The sequence below is a fragment of the Rhyacophila brunnea genome, unplaced genomic scaffold, assembly GCF_057557595.1.
Source record: "Rhyacophila brunnea isolate RB1 unplaced genomic scaffold, BYU_Rbru_1.0 scaffold_8, whole genome shotgun sequence".
Lineage (NCBI taxonomy): Eukaryota > Metazoa > Arthropoda > Insecta > Trichoptera > Rhyacophilidae > Rhyacophila > Rhyacophila brunnea.
In genome coordinates, this window is record NW_028233350.1 from 21,771,130 (window position 1) to 21,790,989 (window position 19,860).

Sequence of the window (19,860 nt, forward strand, 5' to 3'; positions counted from 1 at the left end):
TTAAAAACCACTGACCTAAGCATATTTTTTTTATAATAAACACCAAATAGATTTACGCCGTATCATAATCAGAGGAAGGTTCAATAATTATCCATAATTTAGTCATTTTAGGATGAAATTTTCCGCTTACCTAACTTTTATTGGAGTACCTACGTTAAATTTCCGCGTCCCCACCCGAGCTGCTACGTGCCGACCTCTTGTTACGCCATTGGTCCCGCATTCGAATCCAGGATCTGCCAAGATTCACATGTTGTGTTTCAATTGAGTTGACCCAGATATGAACCTAATAATCTGAGCAAGTGACTAACATTCACTTCACGTAAAAACAAACTTTTCGTTGGGCGCCTCAGCTCCACATTGAATTTGTAGAACCATTTTTCAAACTATTAATTTTTAATATGAGTGATAACTATCATGCAGACGATTTTTTTGCTATGCTTACCTATGTGGAAATTATTGCTTATTTTGTTGGGACGCATTTTTTGACAGTTTGAGAGAAAACTTTTCGATATTTTTTTATATCAGATGAGTACCTAATCTGTTATGCATTTGTCATAGATCAGAGATATCAATGTCGGTGCCTACTTTTCAATATATTTTCTCGGTTGTTCTTTGATTTGCCGACATTTGGCAGGTGTCGCTCTTTGGCGGTATGCAATATACGTTACTTAGGTACTTCATAAGATTTAGTTAATTGGTTTTGATATAAGTAAGTAATATGTATTTTAAAAAATATCATGGAAAAATGTTTTTTCGGATAATTCGCCGACCCCTGAATCCCACCGCCCTGGTGCAGCGCACCCCCAACACCCCCGCTTGGTGCGTCTCCGATGGTATGTTACCTTTAATTTGTTTTATTGTTAAGAAATATGGTATCTACCTATCTACAACATACCAAAATATTGATGTCATAAATGTGAATATAATATGCACTCGCACAAAATCTAAGGATACCGTCCAATCTCTTAATATATAATTATTGGATACCTAGTAGATCTTGTAAATATGAGAAACGTTTATAGATACGCAGGCCAGTGGCTGTGTATGCAGTGACGTATGAAATAGCTACCTCATCGCAAGATTGTTCAAAGCATTAGGGCCCAACCGGAAATGGGACCCTAAATTTCAGTTCGATGGTTGATAATTATTTATTTTCTACTTTATAGTTTCAGAAAAAAATACATTTAAAAATAAAACGCTTAGAAGTATTATTTTTAAAATGAAAGCTAACAGCAAGTTCTCGATATTGATTTTGCACGCAAAAATTGGGCAGAAAAGCTCTTGCATGATACTTATGTACTGAAATCGAGAATATTAGTGCTTACGGGAAATACTGAGTTTGCGATGGCACAAGTAATGAGGACATAATAATGCGTACCTTACAGATTATTGTCACATCGGAAGTGAAGAAGCGATGTTAGACACGGCTCGGCCATGTGGTACGGATACTTAAATATAGTCATACGTAACCTGCATTTTCTTCCAGTCATCCGGTTTCATGAAAAGCCGCCAAATATTATCTACATTATGTATATGGCGGAGCTACGGGATACTAGATATAATTAAACCGTCTGGCGACAGGGATTCAGAGACACCAATTGGTCTGCACATGATCTAGCTAGGGACTCGACACGAAAGAAGAAGATAAAAAAGATGCGTTAAGTGTATACACTTGTGATAATGTTTTCGTAGCAACGAAAATAATTTTAATATTTTGGCCTGACTTATCATCTTTCAAACACTAAAAACATCTTAATTACTAAATAAGATTTTCGAATGTTGCATAGGTACATATTAATATAAAAATATTTTCTAATTAGTATGTTTTTGAGGTGTTCCAAATTATAACGGCCCCACGATGGCCGAACGGATTACGCGTCAGCTTATAGTATCCTAAGTTCGATTCCTGGGTCTGGCAAATAAACATGTTGTTTTTCAATTTGTGTTTGGAGTCAGAGAATGGGCTAACATCCAATTCTCGTAAAAATAAAAATCTGTTAATAAAAACCTCCACTCTGTGAAGGCCTATATTTTGATATTATTACGATTGGACATGGTAAAAAACTTTATAAAGAAATACATTTTTTATTGGAATAGTACCTAATACTGGATCATTTAAAAAGAATGCCTCATTTATAATAATTAATGTTGAAAATGGTTAGATAAAATTTACAATTACATATTATTGTTTTTTTAATTTGAAGTCAATTCACTTAACCTGATCGTGAGTTTGTATTCGCTCAATCGCTAGAACCTCTTTACAATGGGTAAGTACCTATATCATTACGAAATTTCAAGCTCTCTTTGAGACTCTACGTCACTACCGTAGACCGTAGAGCCTCGTAGCATCGTAGCTTAAAAGCTCACTACGATATCGGAAACCAAAAGTTACTTTCAATGAATTTTGCTTCAATTTAATATTTTGGTATTTTATGGACACAATACACATAAGTAATAGTATTAAGGTTTGTACCACTTTCACACTGCTAAAATATATGAACAATCTACCAATACAATTTGTATATATTTAGATTTTTTTTCTCAACCTGCATCCAAGTCGTGCAGATAGAATAATTTTATTATTATAATGTTGTACAGTGGTGTGCTTGTGGCCGTGGGTCGTTTGTAGCTACAACAATAATATTTTTTAATGGTGTTTATCAACAAAAATACTATAATGTAATAAATTACGTGTATTTTAGTATGTATTATTGTAATAAATATTGATGCAATACAGAATTAACTAACATATTGTATTATATCATTGTAAGTCACAATATTCGCTACACAACATTGCGAAGTTCAATAGTTTTGGATCGAAATAAGACATAGTAAATTTAAAGATTTAAGTTTTGTACTATTCCATTTGGATCGTTGTTTGCATTTTGGTCGCGTGGAATAGTGCAAAACTTAAATCTATTAGAATTTAAATTCAAATTCCATCAAGTAATTTTTGAGTACCAAGTCGATATCTAGTATTAATATAATGAGACATAATAAATTGGAAAACATATTATTGCTATTCATAAAACTTTCAACATCATTCAGAAGGTAGGTTGTGAGAATAATCACTGTTTATTATTCGTCTATAATAAATAATTTTTGAAAATAAACACAGCCCCACGGTAGAGTAATTGGTAGACCACCCGTCTCTGAAGCGGTGGAAGTCAATGTGCATTTGATCCAGATCTGGTACCCAATGAGGCTTAAAAAATCATTTCACTCTGGAGATACCATCCCGGACAAACATTTTAAGGACAACTTACAGATTTGGCGTACCTTCACTTTTGTGATATTAGTGATTTATACCACCATACGAATAAGTTTACCACATAACATATTAATATGGTATAAATGTGAAAGCCAGTCGCCATCGACCAAGATTTTGATGCAGGGTTTGATTTATTACAAAGAGCGCCGACTGTCCTCAAATATTGAATGCGCGTTTCTATTACGTGACAAATTTTAATGTATATATACGTAGATACTTAACTTTAAATAATATATTCTTTAGCACGTATGTTAGCCAATCCCATATTGTTTCATATTCAATATCCGTACGCTGTTATTCCACACTCGGTAGGGTAGATAAACCAGTTCCCATTTATGTTGTGTTCCCGATTGCATTGCAAACAGTGCTCAGGTATGCATGTGAAAAAGGGGTCATTAATGTAATAACAATCCAAAACTATGGTCAGCGCAACGTGACATGGAAAGGTGTATGTTGGGCATTACGAAAAAAGACCACAAAATAGTCCAGCGGATAATGAGGCAAACTTAAGCAATGTAATATAGGTCAAATAACAATTGAGCAGACAAGACGAGAAGTAGACAACTTTGCACAAAATAAAAGTATAGTCATGTAGTATTTATTACTGAATAACTACTAACAGGTTGCACTAAAGCTCGCTGGATCGGGACAGAGAATGGTGTAATGAGAAATTGGATGCCTGCATGATCATGAAGATGCTAATATTGTAAATCGATGGTGACAATAGTAATAACAATTCGTCGTAAAACTGTTTTGGTTCTTTCAGTCTCCGAATTTTCAATGTCTTGGGTGGAGTTGTATAGCCATGGTATGGCACGTCACTGGACATGAAGTCGTATTCGAAACCTCGGACGTTTATCTCTCTAAGTGTGACCAGAAGGTACATTTCACGAAAACAATCCATTTAGAAATCGGACCTGGATACAGATTTAAATCGTTCTTAAAAAAAACTAAAGAAAAAACTAGGGCGCATGCGCGTGGATGAAGTCGCCCAAATGGTACGTTCCGGCGCGGATTCGCATGCAGTATCGTCAGAGCCGCACCGGTCGCCGCGGACTCCACATTCCACCGTTTGTAGTGTGCTGAAGCGGAATCACCGCCCCCTTTATACTTCCCTGTTTGTAAGTTAAATAACCGTGATGATCATTGTTTAATAACTGTGACGGTATGTGAAAGATTAATCAACAACAAAAAAAAAATCATAATGCTCACAAAACCACAGAAAAGTTAATTTGTGCTTAAGTTTGTGATCTGTGACAGTGTTTGTAATCGGAGATTGGTGGAGAATTAACAAAAAGTTTATACAAAGATGAGAGTGAACCAATGGATTAAGAAATGCCCTCGATATCATCAAAGATATATAATAGTTTTCATCCTAGAATGATAACTCCTTCTCTTTTGAATTCAATTTCGGCGATAGATGAAATTTAACAAACATTGATAATCATTCAACGGGTTAAAATAAATCCTTTTATATAACGAACATATAGCAAATAGCTTATTATTCTAGGATGAAAATTTACTTTTTAAGATGATAAATAACTTACAGACCAATTTTCTTAATTCGGTTAAAGATAATACAATACTATAGTGATTCAAAGGAATAAAAAACCCTTTAAACCACCACCACGGATAAAAATAATAGTGTTATCATTACACAGTGATAACTTTCCCACTTTGATAACAGTGCATCACTCTGAATGCGGATGGGGCTTAAAAATGATGTGCAAACGTGTGAAAAAATAATAAATATAAATTTCAACTACTTATTGTAGTAGTTGATGTGGTTAATGGAATTAGAAGTTGATGTGTTTGTATTGTTAGTGTGATGTAGTTGAAAATCCACACCATTACATAAGGTGTACACCACAATATAGCAAAGTTACTGACGAAGTTTACAGAAACGGATTATTATAAAGTCGATTTCCAAAGTGACCACATGAACACATCACACAGTCATTTACCCTACAATAATTTGTATTAACAATTATTCATTCACATAAAGCACTTAATTAATATGTCGAATTTGAGGGAATTAAATAACCGAAGGAACGTCGGAAGAGACGTCGTTCTGAAATTCGACGACGTCTAAATTTAAACCGACGCCGCGCGGTCCAAATCTGGGCGTCGCAATAGCCCAGCGGGAATTCGACATCAGCGTATATTTCTATAAATAGTCCAGCGCCTTGTATAGAAACTGGCCAAGTGAATACTCATATTAAATAACATATTGAGTTTCACTTATGGAAAAAAATATATTATAGTTTATTTTACATTTCCCCTTTTCGAACATCAGTACCCATTGAATACAGTACAAATATCAACATAACTTTTACATCTTGATCTAATTAAAAGAACAACATATACGAAGTAATATACATTGAATGAAGAACCACACCCAAATAATAAAGATTGTATAAAGATAAAGCATTAATTCACCTACTCAAACTATGTATTTTTTATAATTTTCTTAGAAAAACTATACACTTCCTCTTTCTACTTAGTACCTACTCAAAAAGTTGAAAAAAAAATACGATCTGCAGAAAACTGTGAAGCAAAAAATTATCTTTATATATTATTATTATCTAGAAATACGATTATGGTTCAAGAAAATCAAGGTCCTTAAATTGATTGTAATAATTTTATAGAACCGATCTCTAGTTGATTATTAAAAAAATAATGACATAATATTCTGAAACTTTTTTTTGCATATTTTTTACTAATCTTTGAAGAAAAGTATTATGACTCGGAGAAACTTACATAAAACATTGAATTTGCCGTAAACTCGTTACATAAAGAATATTCATACATTATGTATCTACGTAGATAATAATTTTATAAAGGAGAAAAAACTATAATTTTAAAACGCAGTTTTAATTTCGGTTTGATACATTTTGAGCTAAGATAATAATATATCCGGAATCAAAAATACAGCCAAACTATTTTGAACAAATGCCAAAAAATAAGCAATCGAGAAATTATTGGCAATTGGCAACACATAAATAATTAGTATTTCAATTTTATTTCAAGACGTATTTATTTTAAACGCATTATAATGCAACGATTCGATTCGACTACGGATCAAGATTTCTAGAAATTCCATAAATAGATTTTTGTAGAGAAGTTTACAACTTACGGAATAGTGGGTCAATTTTTAGACTAAATGTTTATCATAAAACCGTAATGAGATATCTTTGACTATGACTACACATACTATAAGTACATATTAATTAACTTATTAAAATAGTAGGTACAATCGTAATGCACATTTACTATTTTTTTTAAACATATTTAGACGCAAAACACTACATTAACTTTAAACATGATTTACTTACCAAATGAAAACATTTCAGTTCACAATTTTAGTGAAAAGATACCACAAATTAAATTATCGTCTCTTTTCCAGAACATAAGCAGCCATCACCATGTCCGATGAAGAAGAATACTCGTAAGCATTACCTTTAATTTTATTTAATAATACACAAGAGTAAATTGTAGGTAAAGTAAAGTAAATTAATTATATATCAATGTTTTCCTGCATTGTCTATATTGCGTGGAATATTTGTATACATGTTCCCATGTCATTATTATTTCCCAGATTATATTGCACATGTTTATATAAGTAACTAACTGCAATTTATGTATTTTTTGTATACCCCTGAGCATGTTAGACCTTTTGTAATTTATGTACTGATTAAACGCATTTCCTCATATATTGTTTCTTATTCTCAGTGGCTCCGAGGAGGAGGAGGTCGAAGAAGTCGTTGAGACGTAAGTATTTTCATATTTATTAGCTTTATGAATATATTTTAAGAAGTTTTAATCAAACGAGATTAACAATAAATTCACCATGAAAATTGATGGTAACGCCAATGTATCCACATAGTTGTAGATGGATCTTGAATTTATAAAATGATAGATAGTAATAAAAAAATCGAAAATATTATATAGTTAAAAGTGTAACAATTCCTTTTGGGGAATTTTACATTAATTATAAATCATATAATGAAATAAGATAAGAGAATAAGACTATGTTTATTACTATCAATAAGGTTACTATTTTTATTATTCAACTCAGAAGATATCTCATTGTAGAGATGTCATAGTATATGGGTAATTTAAAAAAAATATATTTTGATTAGAATACAAATACGTTCTCTGTGAAATCAAATCTATCTATTTGATTCATAATTTCAATTACCGATAAACCGACGTGCAATATACCTAATATTATTTAACATTTTTTTTTGTTATATTAATTTGTATTTTCTTTATTGCAGGAAGTAAGTGACTACTTTCCGAGATATGGTAAAATTTTAAAAGACGCCTTCTAACAGACTGATGTGACGTAAGAACTGGAAATATTGAAAACGCATAACATAACAAAACCGCTTTATGCCTAATTAACTAAAATTAATACCAAGAAAAAAAGAGATTTTTGGACTAATATTTTAACAAAAAAATATACATACCTACGATCACAATAAAAAAACAAATAATAAATAATACGGTCCCCTTTTAACATAATTCTTAATACAAAAGATCAATTTACCTAAATAATATTAAATCACATTTTAATAAAAATAAAAGTACGCTAAACGTATTTCTTACAAAAATGTATCTAAACACATAATTATGTTGATATTCTTTTTTTAATTAAATAACTTAAATAAAAATATCTGTTAAAATAGGTATTTAAAACAATTATTGTTCACAATTTAACAAAAATTAACAGTTTTAATAAATTAATGAATAATCTGTGTTATTTTATTATTTATTTTTTCAAAAATATTAATTTTAACATAATTTATATTTCTTTTTCATAAAATTTACTTTTATGTTTCAAAAATATTCGAATTATTAAGAAAATTAAACTTGTAAGCAATAATTTAAATAACGCTACGATAATTTGATAAAAATATCGATTTTAAATGGCAGGAAGACATATTTTTAATATTAGGTTTATGTTGGTGAAAATACAAAGTGTAATTGCTGCATATTTTTAATGATTTATACAACATTTTATTCTTTCTATTGTACATTCGATATTCATAATAATATATTTGCCAATTTCGCACCCTGAGTAAGTTGATTATTAATGAGATGTTTTCTTTCCCTTTCTCCCGCCATTTTCCGTTCGCCCCCTTTCGACTGGCTTCTGACGCAGGCCTGCCCCCAAACAAGAGTAAGTCGAAAACAAAACATGTCGTGTCGTTTCGCAAAACTACAATAATTGTTCTAATACAATAAATAAAAAGCTGGTCAGTGGAGAAATTCACTTAACGATTTACATTAACACGACAAAAATTTAACATTTTTTTTTTTTTTGAAAAACTGTAAATTCGTCACTGAGCACTACTTAATTACATTATTTTATTACTTACTGCTTTCTCTAATATGCTTCATATTATACATATATTCACACGCAGGTCTTGTTTGCTTTCACGCGATATTTTTAAATACATATATGTTTTTTTTTTGTTTTACATCGGACGAAAGACAGTTTGGACAAAAATTTTAATCACAAAATTTCATCAAACAAAAATGATTGAAACCGACTGAATTGATTGAATCATCATTGACACGAGACATGGAGTTGTTTCAATGAAATTAACATCGTACATTTCATAACCCAACATCTGAGAATTATTTTCAATTTTTCATAATAAAATATTTGGATCTTTAGTAGTCACATGCTCTTTAATATTCATACCGTAGATATACATGAGTTTTACAATATAAACCCGTTTATTTCTAAGAATCTTTCTAACAAGGTAACCAAACTTAAAACGTTGGATTTTCTACTTATGAAGTACATGTTATTTAAATAAGTTTTTTTAAAAATGAAATACATTTTATAATATAATATCGTTACACGTTTCCAATAAATTAGTCAGTTAACATTTTTCTTTTCTCTTTTTTTTATAGGAGTAGACCATCGATATCGTAAGTCTGCTCAAAAAGTGATATTGCGTTTATTTTACTCACTTTAATACATTAATTAATGTTTTCTACGTTTGAAGTGAACCAGATCCGTAAAGTTAATGTATTTGCAATTAATTTATTAAAATACTTAAGTTTTTTTTCCCATTTTTTTCTGAATAGACTTTACATAGCATGAAATCATTGTTATTTCATAAAAAATGCAATTTTTCTGTGCCCAAAAACCAATATTTAATTCGCACTGTGTAACCTGTTTTCAATGTGAAAATTAAATCTGTCGAATTTAATTTTTAATCCCAATTATAATTATTTCTTCAAACAAAAACCCAAGTTAGACAAAACATGATTTCATTCATGATGTCTCCATAAGTGAGTTAATAACTCCGTTTCCCTAGATGTGTTTGCATGAGTAATAATAATATAATATTTTATTTCACCATGTCACCCCTTTTACAACATTGTTTTTTATTCGTGCTATTTATATGTGTAAACAGTTTTTTTATTTAATTTTTATTTACTCTTAAAACATTTTCTCTGTGCATAACAATATTTGGGTTACTCTGATTTTTTTATTTTTAATTCTAATAAAATCTCACGAGTAACTAACATTTTTAAATACTATTTAATGTCTACCGTTTTCTCATCTTTTCTTGTAATGTTTCTAGGGGAGATGCTCCAGCTGGGGATCCCGAATTCATCAAGGTACATATAATTTATTAAATACTCTATCAATTTAATTGAATATTACACAAGTAAAATAATAAAATTACATATATAGATATATTCATATAAATCATAATTGATTTTTTTCTATTAAGTAATTCTGTCAGTCATGGTATAATAATCCCTATATCTGGTATTTGTATTGGTTTTTTTGTTTACTATGTAACAAACAAAATTCAGAATAGTCTACAGATTAATCGTACTACGTCTACGTGTAAACAATTTAATTATTCGTATTATACATATTTATTATTCCTAGCCCATTTATATTTTAATCAAAATCAAAATTAGAGTCATCTGGCTATTTTTAGTGTTCTGAAAAGAATGTTTACATCAAAATAAATAATAAATTCTCTTGATTTTTCTCATTTTCTCTGCTACTTCTCATGATTTTTGGCTGTTCGCCAGTTTACGTGGATTTCAATCCATTCATTATATCATGAAAATAGCTTTCAAATATTTCTTACCTACTATATTATTATTTAGCTTCTAAATATTTGTACATATAAAGCTCTCATAAGTATGTAGATGCTGTACTATCCGTATTATAAAATAGTAGTATATATTATATATAATTATTATTGTAAATAAAAAATTACTAAAATTGAACTCGTTGTAATATGTTTTATTCACTCATGAATATAATATAGAAGTTGTCAAAATTTTATCACACAAGGCGTGAAAACCGATAATTTTGGATAATGGCTTTTCGCAGTGTTTAATGTTATTGTTTTCTTTTCTTTTTAGCGTCAAGACCAGAAGAGGTCTGATCTTGATGAACAGCTGAAAGAGTACATCAATGAATGGCGCAAACAACGATCAAAGGAAGAGGATGACCTCAAGCGCTTGAAAGAAAAACAGGCCAAGCGCAAGGTAACCTCAACACCATTTTTCTTAGAATTGTCCTCCACCACAGATAATATATTAAATATCTGTAGGTAGGCACTATTAAGGATAATATTCCTACATTATACTATGTTAAGAGTCTTAATATCAATAAAATGATCCGTTCTTAAGCGGAGCAGATGGATCTTTACGGAACGTATCTTTATTTTGTATTAGGAATAATTATAAGCCATTTTCCTAAGCTATAGTTCCTTGCTCTTTATTAAAAAAAAAAAATGAATTTGTGAGATTTGCCAGTCGCAGGGTTTCTAACTTGCAATCCACGGCATTAGAGGCGGATACTGCGACTACACCGTCAGAGACATAAGTGACAGTTTAATAAATTAAATATTTTTTTGAATAAAATAGCCTGAAAGAGATATTTTTTATAGATTTTAAACTATTCTAACGTTCGTTGATAGAACGGAATCGACGTTGTAAATGATTATTATTTTCTGTGGGAAAATAAATTATCACACCAGATTAACGGAAGATAAAATGAGTTGGTAATATTGGGCACGAATTTTTCTTGATAGTCACCATTTTATAGGTTTAGTATTTTAAGTCAAATTGAATTTGTTTGACAATGTAAATCATACATATTTATATTATCTTTATGTAAGTACCTAGTACGTAATGCACAATTAATTAACAGAATTGTAATTTTTCAATTATTGCCAGGTATCTCGCGCTGAGGAAGAAAAGCGCATGGCCCAGAGGAAGAAGGAAGAGGAAGAGAGGCGTGTCCGTGAGATTGAAGAGAAGAAACAGCGTGAGATTGAAGAGAAGAGGCAACGTCTTGAGGATGCTGAGAAGAAACGCCAAGCCATGCTCCAAGCCATGAAGGACAGCAACAAGACCGGACCCAACTTCACCATCACAAAGAAGGACAACAACGTAATGAACTTTATCAATGCATCCATCAATACCTAGACACACAAGACTAAAAAAAATAATAGAAATATGTAAATTAGTTTCTAATGCATAGTAATACAGTTTAAAACACAGCAAAAGATCAATTTAATAATAATTATTGTACGTCATCCACATAATTTAGGTGTCGTCCATAAATATCGTCATACGATTTTGGGGTTTTATACCCTCACCCTACCGTCACATTTCATAATCTAACTTTTAGATTATTGGTCGACAATAATAATTATATAAACTCGAAAAAAATAACTTTATATTTTGTTATTTTTCTGACGTCATATTTTTTTTACAATCACCCCTTTCTCAAAATTATAATGTTATATTCCTCCCCCCATTAAGGCGTGACATAGCGTTGACTATGTCATTCTAAGTGGGCGAGACCCGTTCTGGTCTTTTTTTTTAAATTATGTGGATTAAAATAATTGCTAATAATTTTATTTTAGAAGGTAAATATGTTACTGCTACATAAGCCATGCCTGTTTTATTCATATATAATTTTGTCTTCTTTTTCATACTTCTCAAAGTAATTTTTATTGTGTATTGTTTATATTTTAGAAATACGCACCGTTCATGGTGTTGAAATTAATAAAGCATAATTATTATTTGTAGATTTTTTGCAACAGATTGGATAGTAAATTTGCTTACCCACCTAACTTCTATATTTTTCTTTCTCCAGTTCAATCTCTCTTCAGCCCAGATTGAGAGGAACAAGACCAAGGAGCAGTTGGAAGAGGAAAAGAAAATTTCCCTTTCCTTCCGCATCAAGCCTCTGGACATCGAGCACTTGAACGTTGACAAACTTCGCCAGAAGGCCACAGAACTGTGGGATTGCATTGTCAAGCTCGAAACTGAGAAGTACGATCTTGAGGAACGTCAGAAGAGGCAAGACTACGACGTAAGTATCCGAAAATGATCACTATATTATTAAAATCGTAAACAATAATGGATAGCAATAGTTTCAAAGTTCTATAAAATTGGTACCCTCCGCTTCGTTTCCGTACATTTTTATTCTGGGACCAACAAAAGAGTCGTTTCACTTTCATACACTGTGTGGACATACCTACAAGGCAGAGAGATCACTGTCTGTACCGTTTATAGATTATGGAAGCGTTCAATATTTTTCTTTCAAAGACAAACAGTTTTTTTTCTTTCAAAGGCCCAGTACTCCGATCAATATGGTCAATATGGAGCTGATGAGTGTTTTGTAGAGCATTGTATTAGTTTACTTTCAAATGCCTCTTGGTTCGATATATCTATGTAAAAATTCTAAATCATATTAGAATTTAATAAAGATTTTTTTATATTCAACGAATAAATTCAAAATATTTAAGAATGTAGCATTCTTTTATTGAACATACATAATTTAAAAACATTTTTGAGAAATATATAACAACTAGAAAAAAGTGTTGTTTCCAAATTATGTAGGTATATTAGAATTTATTTGTCAGTATAAAAAAAATCCACTAACTTCTTGACTGATGTCGTTTTTAGTTGTGTTCGCAGATATTATAGTAATTGATCGACTTTCTTAAATACGTAGTCATTAATCGTGAGTGATGACCTTAAATAATGATCCTTAATCCAATTCCTATTATTGGAAAACATATAATATACTATTTATTATTACGACTGATAGATGTTACTAATATTGCACACTAGTTCCGATTGGAGATCGATTTGATAGTTATTAAAGTGTAAGAAAATAACTTAGATAATGAAATTAATACCTTTAATAATTAAATTCTCTCTTATGTTGTATGAACGCCTAAGTTTCTTGTTTCAAAATATTGTTATGTTAAATAATAGATAATAAAATATGGATATTTTGATTTTCTTTGCAGTTGAAAGAGTTGAAGGAGAGACAAAAGCAACAGCTCAGGCACAAGGCCCTCAAAAAGGGTCTTGACCCTGAAGCCCTCACCGGCAAGCACCCCGTAAGTATAACCAACCCGAGTTAAAATATTTAATACATACGGAGTTGTTATAGATGAGTAAATAGTAATAGCGTTTGTTTTTTTTTTCAGCCTAAAATTCAAGTCGCCTCCAAATATGAAAGGCGTGTGGATACCAGATCATATGACGACAAGAAAAAGCTCTTTGAGGGAGTAAGTTTTTATTTTCTTGAATCAGTCCATGTTTACGATATCAATAGATTGATCCACAGGTTAAGAGTAACATTTTATTAATACACCATTTATATAGTCATTTCAGTATTAAATGATTGCCTACTGCTATATAGGAAAATGCATTTTACTTTCTAATTCATTTAACTTACGTTAGGGAATTTGGAGCCAAAAAGTTAAAATAATGTCATTCAAGATACTTACAGGAATTTGAAATCAACATTAATTTTATTTTATTCAGTCATCAATGTAAAATAATATACCTACATTAGAGAAATTAATTTACAATTTAGTATATTTTGAAATCTTCATTCCTATTTTTAAATAAAATTCACTATGCTGTGATTACCGGATATTCCTCTTGTCTCTTTTTATTTAATTTTGTATCAGTATTGTGTGATCATTTGTATTGTTTAAATGTCTAAGGTATTTTTTGAATTTTAATTAGCAGTAGGTAGTCCATTATTCATTCATCATCGTGGAAGGAAATAGTTAAACAGGATCGGTGTTTCGATAAAAAATACGTTTAATCTGTCTGGTACAGGGTTACGATACTACATATGCGGAATCCACTGACAAAATTTGGACTGACCGAATGGATCAATTCATGAAACGCAACAAAAGTAAGCTATCGCCAACGAAAGGGAGAGCACGTGACTGACAATGTTTTAGTTAATGTTCCCCGGATATGTAATTTGTATACCCACTATTGTGTTTTTACAAAACGTACCATATCTCAAACATACCCATATTTGAATACTTATGTGTTTATTTATATTATTGTGATGTCAACAATATAGTGTGCATTTCTGGATGTATGACACTATGTATCCCTTAACAGTACATATTTAATTGTATTTTATTGCAGGGTTCTCAGATTTTTGTCGGGAAATCCGGGAAAGTGAAACAAAATAATATAAACATTTAATTATTATTCCTTACTTACGTAAAATACTTTATATGCATAATCAAGCATTAAAATGGCATGTATAATCAAATTAAGCATGCATTAGATATTTTGAAGATGCCATAGTAATCAGAAATTGACGTGAATATTTTAAAACAAAATCGCGATTTTCAAAACTTTGTAAAATGCTTATAATATGTCGTCTCAAGAAAAAATGGGACCAGTAAATGATAGCTTCATAATATTTATATCAATTATTTAATGTTGTTTTAACGAATCTCCCTATTACTTGGCATCACAAAATTAAATTTATTGTTTCTGAAAGCAATGTTATTCTTTTATTATTAAAATATAGTGTCGGCAGAAAACGGATGTATGAAAAATATTAATTTAACGACATAGATCACAGAGTAGATACCTAATTGTAATTTCAAACGAATCAGAGCGTAATATTAAATATTGATTGAATGACGGAAACTCCTAATACCGGTACAAAACCGGTTTTCCGGGACTTCTGAGAACCCTATATGGACATGCACTTATATAATAATATATTCACATGATTTCATTATGGTGGAAAGACGACGATGCATCTCCTCCTTCATTTTAACCTTACAGACATATAAGACTGTCTAAAAACACGTCAGGAAATGATCCCGGTTTAAATTCCCGAATGCCATGTGTGTGATATACATCTACTTTACATGTAATTAACATTCTTCATAGGGTCTAGAAACTACCACCAAAGAATCTAGCGAGCGCCTCTGGCAGGATAAGAGCCAGCAATTCGGTGGACGTCAAAAGAGTAAGTTGTTTTTCCATTCCGTCGCGTCAATATAATATTATTTGTACAAACTGATGCAGAAATCAATGTCACACTATTTATTTTCCCCCATGTGGTCGGTGTTTTAATGTCGTTGTTTTTTTATACATAAAATAATATCATGCCTGTTCATATTTCAATATTTTACCCAAACTATATTATCGAAATATTTTATATTTAATATATTAAAACACAGGTGTATAATAACTTATGTTATAACTTTATTGTCCAGTATCTCTTGTATCTACAAGAAGTACACCTAACTTAATTAAAAGTTGTTTATCACCTATATTTTCTACATTTTGATTTATGTCTGTATTCTTGGTTGTGAAGTCTTCTTCACGACATTTTAATTTCTTAAATTTGATAACTAAATAAGTATATTATTTTAATTTGAAGACGATAAAACGCGTGTCACAAAATGAATTAAAAAATACATGTAAAAATTTGTGATTAGGTACATTTTTAATGTCAAGTGACATGATAGAATCATAATAAAGTTTTTGAAGTAGGTGCAAATAAATTGTAAATTTCAGTGCATTTTAGTGTTTTTTTTTTTTTTTTTGTAATTTATCTGGTTTGTAGCATACCTTCTCAAACTCTAAAGTAAAGCAAACAATTTTTATTACGGATAAAATACATATTTTATATAATTATAAAAGTAATGACTCTTATAAAATATGGCTTTTAGCTTCGCTTTTTGCATCCTGTATATTGCACGATTGAATTAAATTCATGTATGTTCGTCAATCGCAATATGTGTGTATATTGTGAGATTAACCTTGTCTTGCGATGCTAACAGCCAAGCTGCCCAAGTGGTTCGGCGAGCGACCGGGCAAGAAGGGTGGAGCCCCCGAATCCCCCGAGGGTGAGGAGGACGTGAAGGCGGACGGTGCCATCGATGAGGAGGAACCCGTCTACGAGCCTGAGCCCGAAGAGGAAGAGGAGGTCGTTGAGGAGGAGGAGGAAGAGGAAGAAGAAGAGGAGGAAGAGGAGGAGGAAGAAGAGGAGGAATAAATTAATAACTAACGTGAAGGTGGGTCGAGTCTTAATTATATTTTACTTAAAACAAGATTAGTTTTTATGCCAGATTATTTTATTTAGGTATCTAAATTGTGACCATTCTAGTTAAAAAGTTTGAAAAGATGTATATAAGCACTATAATAAAGGTCATAAGACATTATTTTAGGAATGCCGTGTTTTCACAGTGAAAAAAAGATGAAGAACATTAGCTTGTTAAAGCAATAAACTACCTACTAAAAATTGATCTCTTATACCATTTAAATTTCAAATTCAGTCAAAAAAATGTGTTATTTCGTACATTCAACTGACAATGAACAATACAATTGATGAGCTTTAATACATCGTTCGTGGATGGGTTAATAACGTAATTTACTTAAATCGAAAAACGGTTTAGATTCCTTAGTAGTATAGTTCATGCTACCCTTGAGAATTTAAAGAAGTATTCGATACGGCCTCATATTTATATAATCAGGGATGTCACGTGAGGGTAGGTAAATCATGCGCTACTTAAAACTGGCCAATCCTAAAGGGCAGCAAATAAAAGAAGGAATGCGAATATTACAGCATATAATAAATTAGAGTAACGCCCAATATGGCCGAGCAGCTACACGTCGGGCTTATAATATCGTGGGTCCCGGGTTCGAATCCCGGGTCTGGCAAAAATTCACATGTTGTATTTGGACCCAGAGTATGGGTCTAATAGGTTGAGCAAGTGACTGACAACCATTTCTCGTACATATGTTAACATATCTCTTCGTGAGACGGCCCAGATCCACATAGGATTGTTGGGCCAATTAAAAGAAAATAAAAAAATCGAGTAGGTTTCACCGAGATAAGATTTTTTCGCCTGCGTCCCTGTTGAGTGGATGTGAGTTAAAAGCTTTTTTAATACATTTAAATCGAATTTGAGACTGAAAATGGTAAACGGCGGTGGATGCTTTTAATAACACTTGACTTTAAGTGATATCTAGTGGTGGTTACATAAAATATTAATTTTATTTTTTGTTTTTGTTTCAGAGTCCGGAAACCAATCAACTCATCACTGCATATCCAGCCAGGTGGATGAATTATCCAGTTTTCATCTTATTTTGTACCTACCCAGTGACAAAACAATATGTCTACAAACTGTTCAAAATAATCCATCACATTTATTTATTAATACGTTATATAATTTATTCATAAAACATATAATTTTGATTCACATAATATATATATATATATTTACTGTAAACCTACGGCTGTGTTACGCAACCCTGTAACGCAGCTGACAAGGCAAATAAACATCTTCATCAAAAATATTGTCTCTTAATTTTATTTGAATATAAATAGGGATCAACATTAAGTTTACAAAATAAACTTTTCCTCATTCTACTCGAATCAAATACTTTATTTACATAGCCGTAATTTACAAAGTAAGTTACTGTTATATTAATAAAAAAAATGACTTAACTAGAATTATTTTTAATGTATCTCTATAAAAAAACTTTTTATTAATAATTTTAATATTATTTTCTACTGTTAAGTAATCTTGAGTCATATTTATTATTTAAAAATTCATGTTTTTTTTTACTTTTTTAATGCAAAAAATATTTGAAAATACTCATTCATCAGGAAAACAGCCAAGCTTCTTCGAAAGCAGATATCAGTCAGTGTATATTATTATTATTATTTAATTATGTTAAGTATTGTTTTATTTTTTTTGTGAAAATATAAATATATTAGACGAGTAAATTCTAGTCTGTAATGAGATTTGAATAAATGTCAATAAATTTTTATCAGCATACAATATTTACTGTCATTAATTTTCGTAGTTAGATTTAAGCCCCATACTATTTTAGTTCCCTAGACACAATAAATACTATATTTTTACAATGGCATTAGATCATTTAGATCAGTGTTTCCCACCCTTTTCTATACCCACGGACCAGTAAAAATCTATTAAATAATAAAATTAATTTATAAAAAGCTATTAAGTATTTCAATTTTAATACTTTTAAAAATCATAGAACATGAAAATAGTATTGCACATTGATATAATCAAAAACCGATCAGTAATTAAATTGTTAATAATCTTCTGAAATTTTGAGAAATAAATTACTAATTTATAAAAAAAATGTGCAAAATATGCTGCTACACCTTTGCTAGAATAGTCGATAACCGTGGCTTCAGTGTTGTTTCGATTTTCAGTTGCTCTATTTAATTTTTATTACTGAGAGGCGAAAAAGTCTTCTATATAAACAGGTATTTGAAAATTAGGATATTAATTTATGAACTAGTAGAAAATATCTGCGGACCGGTGGTTGGGAAACACTGATTTAGATTATACACACTGCGTTCACTATGTTGAATATGTGCAAAATGCTGTGGCAGTTATTGAACGTAAAGCTTGTTGGTGCGATCGATCCCTGTACATATACCTACCATGCCTCTTTCCTACGATCGCATCTATCACATCTAAAATACACATTGTTGTGATGCAAGTGGCAACACTTTGACTGCAGCTGTGATCTGTGGCAGCCACTGACCAGTACACTCAGCTGCAAATGGTTACATCAGCGTTATATTAGAATTTTTTCCCATGTGCAGGAAGAAGGTAGGGCTAATGTGATTATTGTCTATGGTTGATTGTGTTTAAATTTCATTTGTTGTATTAAACTTATTTCAATCGGTACCTCACCCACTCATTCTTGTTTCCTGGCCAAACTATTGAACCTTATGGTAATGCAGATAATTTATAGCTGTTAGTAGGAAGTTTGATAAATAATATTTTAAAACCCTTCTGTCCTAAAGAATCTTCTTCTTCTTCTTCTTCGGCCATAAGAATACTGGAGTGATAAAAGATAATTAGTCATTGGAAATGAGTCACTAAAATCTGAACATTTTGACTTCGCCTTAATTACATTTAATGTCTCCTTATTGATTAGGTCATTCGAATCACGAAGAACAAATTTTTTTATCAAATGTCTTCATGGAAAATACTTGCTTCTCTCTTCAGAACGTTCGCTGAAGTTCTTTACGACTTAGTCCTACCTTCAGTGCGTTCACAAAAGGCATTGGCAGAATGGAAACGTAGTCTTTAAGCATAACATCATGATACGGTCATGGCACATGCACATAAAAGCTGGTGTACGATTGTTTCACGGGCAACCTCCGACTTGGATATCGTCGCTTAAGAAGCAACACCGCGGAAGTCAATTAATTAAAATTTTCAGGGGAAACAAAAAACGTC

General features: G+C 31.1%; 1 protein-coding gene across 4 annotated transcripts; it reads left to right on the plus strand.

The window, feature by feature from the left end:
- The first annotated feature begins 4,295 nt into the window (after positions 1–4,295).
- up (Troponin T, skeletal muscle) lies at positions 4,296–17,927 on the plus strand. Of its 4 annotated transcripts, XM_085959198.1 has the most exons (15): positions 4,296–4,392; positions 6,678–6,719; positions 7,004–7,042; positions 7,552–7,554; positions 8,439–8,456; positions 9,200–9,217; positions 9,880–9,916; positions 10,685–10,810; positions 11,504–11,719; positions 12,432–12,650; positions 13,597–13,689; positions 13,780–13,860; positions 15,512–15,590; positions 16,411–16,644; positions 17,649–17,923. In XM_085959198.1, exons 2-14 carry the CDS (start codon positions 6,697–6,699, stop codon positions 16,623–16,625), a joined length of 1,167 nt encoding a protein of 388 aa, XP_085815324.1. In that variant the 5' UTR covers positions 4,296–4,392; positions 6,678–6,696; the 3' UTR covers positions 16,626–16,644; positions 17,649–17,923. The 4 variants fall into 4 exon arrangements, with proteins under 4 accessions (XP_085815324.1, XP_085815323.1, XP_085815321.1 ...); XM_085959197.1 differs by lacking the exons at positions 7,552–7,554; positions 9,200–9,217 and having other exon boundaries at positions 7,004–7,046; positions 8,439–8,479; positions 17,649–17,927; XM_085959195.1 differs by lacking the exons at positions 7,552–7,554; positions 9,200–9,217 and having other exon boundaries at positions 7,004–7,046; positions 17,649–17,927.
- Positions 17,928–19,860: the final 1,933 nt, after the last annotated feature.

Bases quoted from the DNA above. Each gene is read 5' to 3' on its own strand.
- up (XM_085959198.1), top strand. From the start codon at position 6,697: ATGTCCGATGAAGAAGAATACTC. The intron at 6,720-7,003 runs GTAAGCATTACC...TCTTATTCTCAG, and splicing joins TCCGATGAAGAAGAATACTC to TGGCTCCGAGGAGGAGGAGG. The intron at 9,917-10,684 runs GTACATATAATT...TTTTCTTTTTAG, and splicing joins GGGATCCCGAATTCATCAAG to CGTCAAGACCAGAAGAGGTC.